The sequence below is a fragment of the Capsicum annuum genome, unplaced genomic scaffold (assembly GCF_002878395.1).
Source record: "Capsicum annuum cultivar UCD-10X-F1 unplaced genomic scaffold, UCD10Xv1.1 ctg1491, whole genome shotgun sequence".
Classification (NCBI taxonomy): Eukaryota; Viridiplantae; Streptophyta; class Magnoliopsida; order Solanales; family Solanaceae; genus Capsicum; species Capsicum annuum.
In genome coordinates this window covers 1,452,535-1,466,511 of record NW_025820326.1, presented here as the reverse complement: position 1 = coordinate 1,466,511, position 13,977 = coordinate 1,452,535, and the positions used below count along the sequence as shown (strand labels likewise).

General features: G+C 31.3%; 1 protein-coding gene across 1 annotated transcript; it reads left to right on the top strand.

Moving 5' to 3' along the window:
• Positions 1 to 4,983: 4,983 nt before the first annotated feature.
• Positions 4,984 to 6,266, top strand: LOC124890289 (protein CHLORORESPIRATORY REDUCTION 42, chloroplastic-like). Its single transcript, XM_047402148.1, has 2 exons — positions 4,984 to 5,393; positions 5,965 to 6,266. The coding sequence occupies exons 1-2, from the start codon at positions 5,152 to 5,154 to the stop codon at positions 6,065 to 6,067; spliced, it is 345 nt and encodes a 114-aa protein (XP_047258104.1). The 5' UTR covers positions 4,984 to 5,151; the 3' UTR covers positions 6,068 to 6,266.
• The last annotated feature ends 7,711 nt before the right edge of the window (positions 6,267 to 13,977 follow it).

The following is a 13,977-nucleotide window of genomic DNA, read 5'->3' as shown; positions in this document are numbered from 1 at the left end:
AATAAAAACACAAAAAAAATGGAAAAAGCTCAAAGAAAAAGGAGGAAAAAGAAAATTTGAAATGGAGGCCCGCATCATTTTTTTCTATAACAATAAAGTATATATATATATATATATATACTCTATATCTTTTGGCTAAATAGTAAACAAACACATCACTCTTTTTCTAGTTCACCCATGGCGATGAGTTCTTCCTCGATGGTATGCGCGTTTCGCCTTTCTATAAAGAAAATCCTCAACAGTTGTAAATCTTTCTTACTGAAAGGATCTAGTGAAGCAATTGATGACACCTGATGTTGATTCTCAGTATTATGGATCATCATATCAAGGGTGGCTTGTTTATATACAAAAAAGAGATTGTCAAATGTTTCTATTTACCCCACTCTCTGAGAAAAAGTTCAACCTTCCATCACTTGAAACTCTTCTTGTTGTTAAGTGTGTCATTCGGAACACACAATCTAGTTTGATCATAATCTTTTCTGTACTGTTGACCATCTCGGCTACATATTGTATCTTGTTACCCCAAAAGAATTCCATGAAGATGTCATAAGAAGAATTATTCTTTTTTCTCCTATAAATAATGACTGCATAGTGAACACTCGCCGCCAGTATAATATAAATCTTAAATTTTTTATTAAAAATAGCGTACCTAATGGTTTGAGAAAAAAATAAATGGCAATTGGTAAAAGGTGAGGGAAAAGAATTCATGGGGACTGTTTTTGGAGAAGAAGAGTTAATAATAAAAAGAGAAGACAAAGTTTTTTTTTTTAAAACGGAAAAATTATTAGTGTAATTTAACTTTTAAAAAGTCACATGCTTAATTATTATATGTCTCTAAATACATAAAAATTAATTGAAGAGAATATTTTATAATAACAGAAAGACTTCATAATAAGAATAAATAATCAGTCTCTGCAAATTCTTGAACTTAGTATGATTGCATTATTTTGTCTCTATAAACACCACAACTTCATTGACTTCTCAATTTTCTCGATTATTTTATCTTGTTTGTTTTTCTTCTTCGTTCCTACAATAAGAAATTAAAAATATATTTATACGATATTGTAAGTTACTTTAAGAAAAACTTAAATGATTTTTTTCAATCTTAAATATCTAAAATTAGAATATAATTTAGATTATTAAGAGAAATATACCTATCCATAAATTCTTTATACGGCTTTGTCAATCATGGTTCTTCATGTGAAAGCAACTATATTATGTGATGATTAACATTTTTTTTCATGTTCTTCCCCACCCATATGCATGGTACAATAATGAAGAAGAGAAAGCATAACCTTGAATGAGAAATTTTATGAAATAAAACATGAATTTATATAGGCAAAATGGAAGAATTCCATAAGATTGTCAGAAAGTTACAAATTAAATTTTAGGAGGTTATGAAGATTAAAAATGGGAATTTTGAATATTATTAAGAGTATCATTGAAGAGGTATGACTTATGAGTAGTTAATTTTATTAAAGTTACTAAATAAAAAAAAAGAATATATATAAATGGGTATAGCTATTTGTGATTTTATCCTTCTAATTGATAAACACTTTTTCAACTTTTTTCCCTCTATAAATGAAAAATCTGAGTGGTTGAAACAATAAAATTATTTTATTAGTATGTGGAAAATTAAATATAGAGTCTTTTATTACTACAACATTAAAAACAAGGATACAACAAGTAGAGAGACTGTTTTCGATAGACCCCCAACTCAAGATAAAGGATAGTAAACAAGAGCATAGTGAAACATGAAGTAGGATGGATGACATAACATAAATAAGGAATAAGACATAATAAAATAAAAATCAGAGTCATACGACATAAGATAAATAAGCGAAAATATGGAATAAGAGATAAGAAATAGGACATCTGAAATAGGAAAAAGCTCAAAGAAAAACGAGAAAAAAGAAAATTTGAAATGAAGGCCCGCATCATTTTTTCTATAACAATAAAGTATATATATATATATATATATATATATATATATATATATATATATATACATATATATATACTAAATAAATACTCTATATCTTTTGCCTAAACAGTACACAAACACATCACTCTTTTTTTAGTTCGCCCATGGCGATGAGTTCTTCCTTGATGGTACGCGCATTTTGCCTTTTTATGAAGAAAATCCTCGACAGTTGTAAATCTTTCTTGCTGAAAGGATGTGGTGGAGCAATTGATGACACCTGATGTTGATTCTCAATATTATGGATCATCATATCAAGGGTGGTTTGTTTATATATAAATTTAAAAAAGAGATTGTCAAATATTTCTATTTAACCCACTCTCTGAGAAAAAGTTCAACGTTCCATCCATTGAAACTCTTTCTATTGTTAAGTGTATCATTCGAAACACACAATCTAGTTTGATCAAAATCTTTTCTGTACTATTGACCACCTCGACTACCTATGTATCCCATTACCCCAAAAGAATTTCATGAAGATGTCATCAGAAGAATTGTTCTTTTATCTTCTCCTGTGAATAATGACTGCATAAGGAACACTCGTTGTCAGTGCAATACAAATTTTAAATTTTTTATTTGGAATAGCGTACCTAATGGTTTGAGGAGAAAAATAAATGGCATGGTGAAGGGGGAGGAAAAAGAATGGCGTTGGAGGAGAAGAGTTAATGATTAAAAGAGAAGACAAATGTTTTGTTTTAAAAGGAAAAATTATTAGTGCAGGTTTTTTTTGAAACGGAAAAATTATTAGTGTCCCTTCGTTTGGTGGCCTTAGAGGCCACATAATTCCCAAAATTATCACTGCATTTAATTAAGGAAAGCAAACGGAAAGAAAAACTAAAAGAAAAGAATTAAGTTGCCAAAAAAAAAACAAATAAAAGATAAATGTCAATGCTGATCTTAGAGGCATGTCACATCAGCTTCCTCCTATTTTTTCTTTATATTTATATATAGATTTAAAGAAGAAAAGTTTTAAGTATTAGGAATTGTGATTCGCAATTTAGGAAATACTATGCTGCTATATTAAATTATGTCATCTTTTGAAGTAAAGATATAAGAATCTTATTTTTGTATATAGCTTCTGTTCTTTTGATCTTTTTTTCTATTTTCTAACTTATTTTTGTTTAATAAGACAACTTCATCCATTATTATATAATGCACAAGACAACATAAATTATATAGATAACAATTAAATTATAAAATTAACATTAAGTAGAAGTCATACATATAAATATTCGATCAATATATGTCTTTCTTGTGATGAATAGTAAATCATTATCAATTTCATAATATACATCACACTTACAAATAGTAAAAGAGAATAAATGTATTTGTTGTTTAACCTTTACATAGAGAACTAAGACTACAAAATTCTAAAATAATTTGTAATATCTTTGTTATATTCAACCATCTTTAACATCAATATACATCACACTTACAAATAGTAAAAGAGAATAAACGTATTTGTTCTTTAACTTTTACATAGAAAACTAAAACTACAAAATTCTAAAATAATTTGTAATACCTTTCTTGTATTCCACCATTTTTAACATCAATTCTACGGATTTGGGCATTTATGGAAAGGACAAATGACATCAAAAGACCATGAAATGCACTCAGTTTATAAAGGGAGAGTTACATTACATGCATATTCATTTAAAAGCATATTGGAAAATGAAAAGCCAAAGATAAAAAAAAAAAAAAAACTTAAAAATTAATTATAGAGTAATGGGGTTTTAAAGAAATTTTAAGACATTTAAACTCTTACATTGAAGTATAGGAATAAATATATGAGTAGTAATTGCAATATTCATTTTTGTGCAATAAAAAAGTAAAAAGAAAAACAAAGAAATTATCAAAAAATCCACAAAAAAGATAAATAACAATGGAGATCATAGAGAGGTGCCACATCACCTCCTCTATGTTTCTCCTTTATATATATATATATAGGGGTACTTATCGGACGGATTGGATGGATAAATATGATTAATGGTTCGGCTTATTGGATATTGATTTTTAAATACACTAATCCACTAGCCAACCAATAAGATATCGGTTGGTTCAGTTCGGATTAGTAATTATCGAACGGTTAATGAGCGGTGTATTGGCTCAACCATTTCATGCTCCCTTCTTTCACTTTCACAATTTCATTCACTAATATATTAATTTCCCACAATAATATTTTTACTACTCTACTTAAGCTTATAATTATAATTTAAATCAAAGTGAACAACACATAAAAGCTTAAATTTTGAGGGTGCATATATATAAGTATTTATTTAACAAATATTAATCAAAATATACTTCAAGTATACATATTTATATATTAGAAGTGAAGAGAAGTCTAATATGGTCCAAACTCCAGAGTCCAGACTAACGAGCTAGTAGATCAGTAAGAAATTCAACTTGCAAATCGTATCGTCATATAACTATGATGTCCGTGAACTATCTAATAAAACATGTAGCTTTTTTGTCATAATCGGAAGTCCAATATAGAGAGTAAAACAACTTGTTTTGATTTGATCTTTAAGGAGCGACGTTTTGATTTGATAAATTTTAAGGAACGGTAGAATATTAAATGAAGCTTTAGGATTAATAATAAGTACTTTAAAGTATATAGCTAATAGTAAAAATTAACTATAATAGTTCTTAATGGGTTAACGGTTTACCCGATAAGAAAATTGAGTAATCCACCCCCGTACCACTAAACCGTTAAGTATTAAATTTTAATCCGTTTTTCAGCCGTTAATATGATAATCCAATACCATTAAGCCAATAAGTCAATTTTATGGTTGGCTTATCAATTGCGGTTTGGTTTTGAACAGTCCTATATATATATATATATATATTGATTTTCAACGAAAAAAAATCTTTTATGACAACTTATAAATTTAAGAGAAGAAAATGGCATTTTCAATTTTGTTTTGCGTAATACTAAAGATATCTTGCATGGACGTAAACCTGAAAACAAGTTTATAAAAGGAAATTCAATGTCCCAATTTCGTGGATGTTCTTTCCTAACCAAATTTTTTATTGACAAGCACGGGACCCACAAGGGCCCCAGTCTAAGTAGTGCACTACGCATAAAATGCTTGTACTCTACCAAGAACTAATAACCACAAAATCATCATCTTGAACTACGAACTTAGAACCATCTACCCTTTTTCCCCTCCACAATGGCACTCTCTTTCACCTCTATCATCAAATGCCCAACCTCATCAAGATTTAGCCATTGTTCAACACAACCACCCCTCAATTTAGTAACCAAATGTGACTTAACCACAAATGACTCATCCAAAAAGCTTGAAATAGGGTCTCCAATTATAGTAATTGAGTCTCCCAAATTTCTCAAAACTGCAGCCTCTGTGCCTTGTCTTAGACCCAATATTGGCCTGGTCAAACCCGGTGATGTTGGCAGGTGCGAGTCTAATTTTTTACTATTTTTAACGAATTTATTTTATATGCACCTATAATATATGATTTCACAAACTAACATGTTATGTAATATATATGCATAGAAGATGACTATGTTGCTTTCTGTGTTATACTCTCAAGTCATCTTTAATTACTTTAAAGATTGATTCATTGATTTTTGTGTTACTCCTTTTGTTTCAATTAGTTTGTATGGTTTTGAATTGTCACGAAATAAACTAAAGATATATAAAATATATAAAAATGCATTATTAGTTGCCGTTATGATAACTGAATTGTTTTTTCGTTGCAAATTTAGACTAAATGCATTATATTCGACAGAAATTACTATAATTTGCTAACCCAAATTAAATATGTATGGAAAAAACATTAGAATATATATGAAAAGCAAAACTCGTTGATTTTAAACCGTAAATGTATTAATTTCAACAGAGTAAATTTATGCTAATATGAAAAGCGAAACTCGTTGATTTTAAACCGTAAATGTATTAATTTTAACAGAGTAAATTATAAACTAAAGTCTATATGTAAGTTTTAGTGAAATTGAATTAATGCAGGATAGTGTCAAGGAAGCCGATGGACGTATGGGCAGTTCGTCTCAGCATTGGCACTTATCTTATTGACAGGAAATACTTTAAGCCCTTGGAGCTTGAAGAATGATCAAGTCATCACTTATTGAAAAAATATTTGCGATGGACAAATTTTATAAGTAAAAACAAAACTCGTTGCTAATCTTGTTTAGCGATGGATTAGAGATTGAACTTGTTAGATATGAGCTATTTAGTGATAGACTAGTAATGAAGTTCGTAGCTAATTTCAAATTTTTAGCGATCTATATTTTGATGAAGCTTTTCAAGAATGTCTTGTGCACTTCTATTTTTTTTTTTTTGGGTTCTTATTATGAAATCACATAATATTACAAAGTCGTAATTTCTCTTCATTATACACAGCTATTTAGAGAGATGAATGTATCCTTTTTGGAGAATTTTGTATAATAACACTAACATTTCATAATTTGGTGATTCTTCTTAATTGAAGATATTTTCTTTCTTTCAATATCCTACTTATTTGACTAAGAGGAATTTCTCTTAATGAAAATTAGTGAATGAAGCGCGATTATAAAACATATTAGTAAATTTTAAAGATGATAGTTTATAAATTTAGTTGAGACTAAAAAGAGTTTTCACACACACATATATTGATCAAATAACAAATATAAGTAAAGTTTAAATGATATTTAATTTTCATGATATAATTTTGTGCTTCAAACGCCCTACATCTTAAATCTGTAATGCTCCGAACTTCTAAAATGAGCCAATTAACATAGGAAAATTTGATGTGTATATTTTAATCAATTAGATTTCTTGATTTCTAAAAGATGAAAAGAAGTTTGAGTAATCGTAATGAATTGGTAACTACAATGTGATTTTGTTGAGAAAAAAGAACATGAAAATTTAATACAAAATGAAAATCTACGGAGAAAGCTTTGGAAATAGTTAACAGTTGAATCTCGCCTCCATTTAATTGATGCCCTCTTTCGACTTTGTGTTATTCATACACATGAAACCTGCTGTGAAGTGAAATTAATGACAAACTTTGCTTGCTATAGAATTAGTAACTTATTTATTCAAATGTAATTGCTAAAAATAGTAATAGCAAAATCACATTTTTCTTACTTCACACATTTGATTAAATAAAAAAAAGAAGGAGAATGGACAAAATTTTTGAGAGGGAAGAGATTAAAAAACGTGAAAAACATGTAAAGTAGGAGGTAAAAAATACATCTAATATGATAATGATAGTTTGCGTAACAGTAGTAAAATGTTCCTTTCATTTTGCATGTAAAATATTAATAATGGTGACATATTTTTCAATAAAGAAAAATGTATCTTAACAGGAAAAGACTGATCAAAGAATAATGAAGATATAGATAATTGCATGCGCACAAATACACTAGCGGGAGATGGGTGTGTTGTCATAAAATATCACATAAATTGGCATTTTAATATCTATGTAATAATTATAGGTGAAAGAGAAAAGTCGAGTGTATTTAGAGAATTTTGTCTATTTAACAAATGAAAAAATTGAGAAAAAAAGTTTATTAGGACAAATAAATACGTTTTTATAAGAATGTCACATGATACATCATTTGACCATAATTTTATGAGCTTCCAAATATTTAATAAAGAGAAAATATAAAAAAGATCAACTACCATCAGGTTCAGTAACAACCAACTTTGACTATATGCCAATGCTTTCTTAGTACGGATTAAGTGAATTGCAATGAGGATTGGGCACTTTCCTATAGTTGATTGCCAACTACATCGCTAAAGTAGACGCCAAAATTTTTAAGAACGCGTGCAATTGTCGTTAGAAAAACTTATTTTATATTAATCTATATTTGCAAAATCACCTAATTGTGCTTCTAAAAGTATCAATAAATTTAAATTTTTCATTGAATAATTCAATTTAATTTCCAATACACCAAATACTGAAAGGTAGCTGCGTAATTAAAAGTAAATATTGTTAGACAAATAACAATGTACTATATAAAATCAAAGTGATCCATAAGTTAATCTACATACTGATTGAAACTAATCAAATTGTTCATGCAAAAATAGTAAAAGTTCCGCTCTCAATAAACATAGAATTAATTCTTCAAAAGTAACTCTACTAAATTCAAAGAAAAAGCTATCCAGCCTATATACAGGCTTAGAAGATGCAGTAACTTTGTATTACAATCCTTATATAATCAACTTTTTGCTTCTTCGCGGGTATGAATAATGTTGTCACCCTCACCTTGTCATCTTTGTGCAGTAAAATTTTGTCTTTTCCTTGATTGGATTGGAGGCATACGTAAGAAGATAGAGATAGACTTGAAACATGACACCTAGTGTACCTCTTTCAGTTTTTTTCTACCATAACATGCGATTTTATTTAATTTGATGAACAATAAGAAGGTTGTCCAAATTAAAAAGAAAAGTCAGCGGAACAAAGTAAGATGGTTGTATAATCTCTTATTTAAAAACGGGATTGACAGTTAATGTAGTAGCAATGATTACCCTAGTAAAAAAATTTTAGGATGTTTTGGAGGAAAGACGAACAAAAGAATATCAATTATGATAAACAAAGCATCACATAAGAAATATTTGTGATGCTATTCACACAATGTGCAAGAGATGAACTAAACACCATTTAACACAAAAACAGAAGTCTAAAATGGTGTCAAGGTCAAAGCTCTCAGAGCATTTGATTTTTACGCGTTTGCACAACACATTATGCTAAAAAATACATGACAATCTACACAAGTCGAGAAATACTAACAAGCAATATGACTCATCTTTTTCATTAATTCAACTGACAAATATAAAAGAGTTGTTACACATTTGGATCTCAATTTACGATTCATAATAAGTAGACTTCAATATTCAAACAAAAGAAAGATTATCGCTACAGGCGGATAAAAATGTACATACTCCTTAGCAGAGCGTAAATTTAAGGTTATGTTCACAAGTAAATTTGGACGTGGATAGACAACATAAGACTACCCATAGAACATAACGATACATATTTTATGTAACCTTCAGTATGAAAACTTTTCCGTATAAATAGGTTCATCCAATGACCAACCATACATCTCCCTTCTCTTTCCATGTATCTAATGGATCAGAAAATCAATAAAGTGGGAAATGTTTCAATCCACAATTTGTTTCTTATATTTCACATAGTTGGCATATTTTCCTTACCATATTGTAGTGGGTATGAAGCATTACTGTTGCCAATTGTATTGTTGTTGGTTACGATTGACATTTGAGCCATGTCCAAAACCAGAAGAAGATATGGAGCATCGTGAGAATAATTAGGGCCTTGTAGTTTCTGCATACAATTTTTAACTAAACAATTGAGAGTTATAAGCATAAAAGCCTTGGGGGTTATGAAATTGAAGAGGTGTGATTAAGAGCAAATGTTATGAAAACGAAAAGGTGTGATTAAAAACAAATGTTATGAGTGTGATTAAAAGTAGATTTTATGAAAATAAAGAGGCGTGGGTCATGGAGCTGATTTTTAAATAATATTAATTGAAAAAATTTAAAAAAAAAAGTCTCAAAAAAGGAGACAAAAGAAAAATATGAATGAAAGTCATTGGAAAGTGTCATATCACCTCCTCTATGACTGTCACGATTCAAAAACAAGGGTCATTATGACATTTATCGTGGCGTACCTTGACAAGTAAACCTATCACCCAAACTGATATAAAAAGAAAAAAGAAAAGACAGAAATACCCAAGGTAAGACTTCTAGAATGAAGCCAAGCCATACAAGTAATCATAACAATGTGGAAAGAACTTATCCAAAATACAATCATGCCCCAAACCTGGTGTCAAATAGTGTAAGAACTACTAATACAATCCAAGAGCCAAATACATCAGAAAAATAACCACAAAGGAATAATATATATCTCCGAATACTAATAAGGACATAACTACTATAGAAAGATAGAGGTGAACTTTTGACGCATGAATATCCAACCGCTACCTTAGAAGCTCCAACAATCGCCCGAGTCAAGAAAGTTGAGGCGTAATCGAGATAGGACCTGCACCGAAAGGGTGCAATAGGCATGAGTACGGTCTACTTATACTTAGTAGGTATCATAGGCCGACCAAGCAAAGTAGTAAATAAAGCATTCAAAATATATACTAAGGACACATCACCTGAAATCAGAAAATGTGCCACAATGGTAGCCCACATCGCTTGCGCTAACAGTTCTAATATACCACATATATTGCAATATCACAATAAAATATAGCACAACTATGCATTATATCACATATAAGTAGAACAAGAGGGAATATGCATATACGATATCATCAAATGGAAGTAAAAGAAGATAAGACAATTACATAAATGACAAGTCAATATGGCCATACAACACAATATAAACATAATAAAGTAAGTGCAATGTAGATGATGATGATGATGATGATGATGATGCGCGAGTTCGTAGCACAACCTCCAGGGTCGTCGCACAATCCCCGTATACACCTACGGAGGCAATCCTCCTAACGTAGGACCCATAGGGGGTTCGTCAACCCGTATACAATCCATATATACCATTTTTTTTGGCATATCACAGGAAAAGGTGTCATCAGGCATTGCTAGTGTTTCTCAGATGTTGTCACGGTGGTACCAATGTTTCATGAACGAGTATGATATGAAGATATAATGCTTACAACCAATCACAATGAATATTTCCATAATCAACCTCATGATATATTTCCACAATCAACCACAATGATATATTTCCACAACTACGTGAGCCAATATCCACTCATTATTTTTGTTTCATCCATGAATTTCCACATGTCTCATATGCCAATAAAGTATGAATATAATCACAATATACCTATGGTACCACATTAAGCATTTTAACAACATAATACAACTATTAACATGTATTCAAATCTATCAATATCACATAGGACCCCACACGATCACATATATCACATAATATCTGAATTTCGACAATTACATCACACATAGGCCCCCACACGAGCACAACACATAGATAGACAGTTTTCATGATTAGTTCCCACCCTTAAAATGCATTTTGTATCATTATTTACTACCCAGCCTAGTCAGAAAGAGTTAAGCCATAACCTACCTCGAAAGACGAAATTGGTCTACTACACTTTGAACCCACGACCTTACTTGTCACGAATGATCCCAACCTCTACTAAAATATCAAATATAGAATTTATGCCTCAAAACAAAACCAACGACATTCATATTGACTACTTTTAGTTTGGGGTCAAAACGAACCTCCAAATGAGTTTTCGAAAAAGAAGGGCAAAATCATAACTTTACTTCAAAAACGTGTTTCTCATATTTTTAGGAATCTATAGCTAAAAACCCAAGTTAAATCGAGTAAAAAATGAGGTTCAAATTGAATAAAAATCATTTTTAAACTTTGGTAAAATCTTTAAAATCCGGTTTAAAATCAAGAATCAGAGTTGTTTTGCAGGTTAAATTGATGAAAAATTAGTAATTATAAAATCAAAAAAATTGTTCAAGTGAAAAAGCGTGAAATTTAGATTTAAAATCAAATCCTAAAATTTTTGAGATTTTGCGAAATTAATCAAGAAATTACTAAGAAAATGGCGAATTCTTACCTCAAATCCGTAATAGAATCAAGAAATAGATGTTAATCTAGTTATCCAAACTTCCACAAGCTTCACTTTTAAGCTCTCACACTATTTTAGGGTTTAACTCTCAAGAGGCAAGATGAAAAATGAGCAAAATAGGTCAAAATTGCTATTTATTATTCTAGATTTTTCTGCACAACTTTTGTTAAAAAGCCTTTTTTTCAAAGTCAATTCGGACTTTGACGGAGTGCATGAGATTCGTTCAGAGTCTGATATACACAAAAGAACTATACAACCATATTAAATTTGACTTTCTGGATGCATTGAAGAAGTTAGATTTTCGAAAAACATCATTTTCATAAAGTTGATCCCAGAAACTCGAAATCACAAATTTTCAAATCTAGGGTCAAAATGAGATTTAAAAGCCGCAAAATCACACCAAATATGTTACCACTCTAAAATTGACATTTCAAATATGTTGGTGAAGTCAAATTTTTCATCCAAGATCGTTTCGGTCAAATATGGGTCCCACACCATATTTCTAATTTTTTAACTTTCTGACCAGTATGTCGAAATGAGCTCGGGTACACCGGTACCCAAACCAAATTTTTACCTAGCCTAAAATCGATATTCTAGAGCTACTGGCACAGTCCGTTCAGTCATCCATTACATGGATCAAAAGATATCCACATAAGTCCAAAATAAGGCTCTCGAAGCCATAAAAAACCACAATATCGCATAAATGGTACCAAAATGCATCAAAAATCATGTCAATCACCCTACACCCCAAAAATACCATAATACAACTTACAAGATAGGGTAAAACAGTCAAATCACATAAAATCATAAATTTCACATACTTCATCAAATTTTTAGGTCGTTACATCATCCACCACTAAAAATCTAGTTCGTACTTGAACTACGACAAAATAATACCTGAATCAATAAAGAGTTGAGGATAAGGACTACATATATTAGACTCGACCTCTCAAATAGCCTCGTTTACAGGTCTATGTCGCTACTGAACCTTAACCACAGGGATAACTCTAGAGATCAACAGCCTAACATCCCTAGCCAAAATAGAGACTAGCTCATCAACAAAGGGCAATTGCTCATCTAACCGAACCGACTACCAACAAATAATATGAGACTCATCAGGAATATAACGGCAAAGCATAGAAACATGAAAAACTAGATGAACATCTGATAGATCAAGGGGAAACGCCAACTTATAAGACATATCACCAATAGTCCGAAGAATCTCAAATGGACCAATATACTTGGGGCTAAGCTTGTCCCTCTTTCCAAACCTCATCACACCCTTCATGGGTGAAACCCGAAGGAAGACACGATCACTAACACCAAATTTCAAGGCACAAAGTCTATGATCAACATAGCACTTCTGCCTACTCTGAGTCGCTTTAAGTCTATTCTGAATAATCCAGACTTTATCCAAAGACTCACGAAGAAAGTCCGTACCTCAAGGTCTCACCTCTGAAACATCAAACCAACCAATTTGGGAGCGACAATGCCTACCATACAATGCCTCAAAAGTATCCATATCAATACTGGAATGGTAGCTATTATTATATGAAAATTCTGCTAAAGCCAAATGTTGCTCCTACTAGCCACCAAAATCCATCACACATGCGTGGAGCATATTCTTCAAAACCTGGATAGTCCGATTTGACTGGCCATCAGTCTTTGGGTAAAATGTTGTGCTAAAATCAACCAAAGTACCTACTCATTCTGAAAAGTCTTCCAAAAGTGAGATGTGAACACAGGACCTCGATCTGAAATAATGGACACCGACACACCATGAAGAAACACAATCTCATAAATGTAGATATGGATCAACATCTCGGCACTGAATAATACCTAAACTGAAATAAAATGAGTTGAATTGGTCAATCAATCCACGATGACCCAAACAACATCATAACCATAAGATGTATGAGGCAAATCAGTCACAAAGTCCATAGCGATCCGTTCCCACTTCCACTCGAGAATAGGTAACCTTTGAAGCAATCCACCAGGTCTCATATGCTCGGTCTTTACCTGCTGACAACATAGGCAACGAGCCACAAAATCCACTATATCTCGCCTCATACCACCCCACCAGTAGTGCTGCTTCAAACCATGATACATCTTAGTCACACCTAGATGGATGAAATATCTGGAACAATAAGCCTCCTCCAAGATCAACCTAATCCAATCACCCACTCTCGACATACAAACTCGGCCTCCAATCCTCAAAACTCCATCTGAATCAAGTGAGGCTTCCTTAATCTCCCTACTCAACACCTTATCTCAAATCAACCTTAATCCAACATCATCAAACTGATAAGCTCGAATTTGCTCCATCAAATAAGATTTAACCTCCACAAATGACAAAATACGCCCAGGTGCCGAAATATTAAGTCTAACT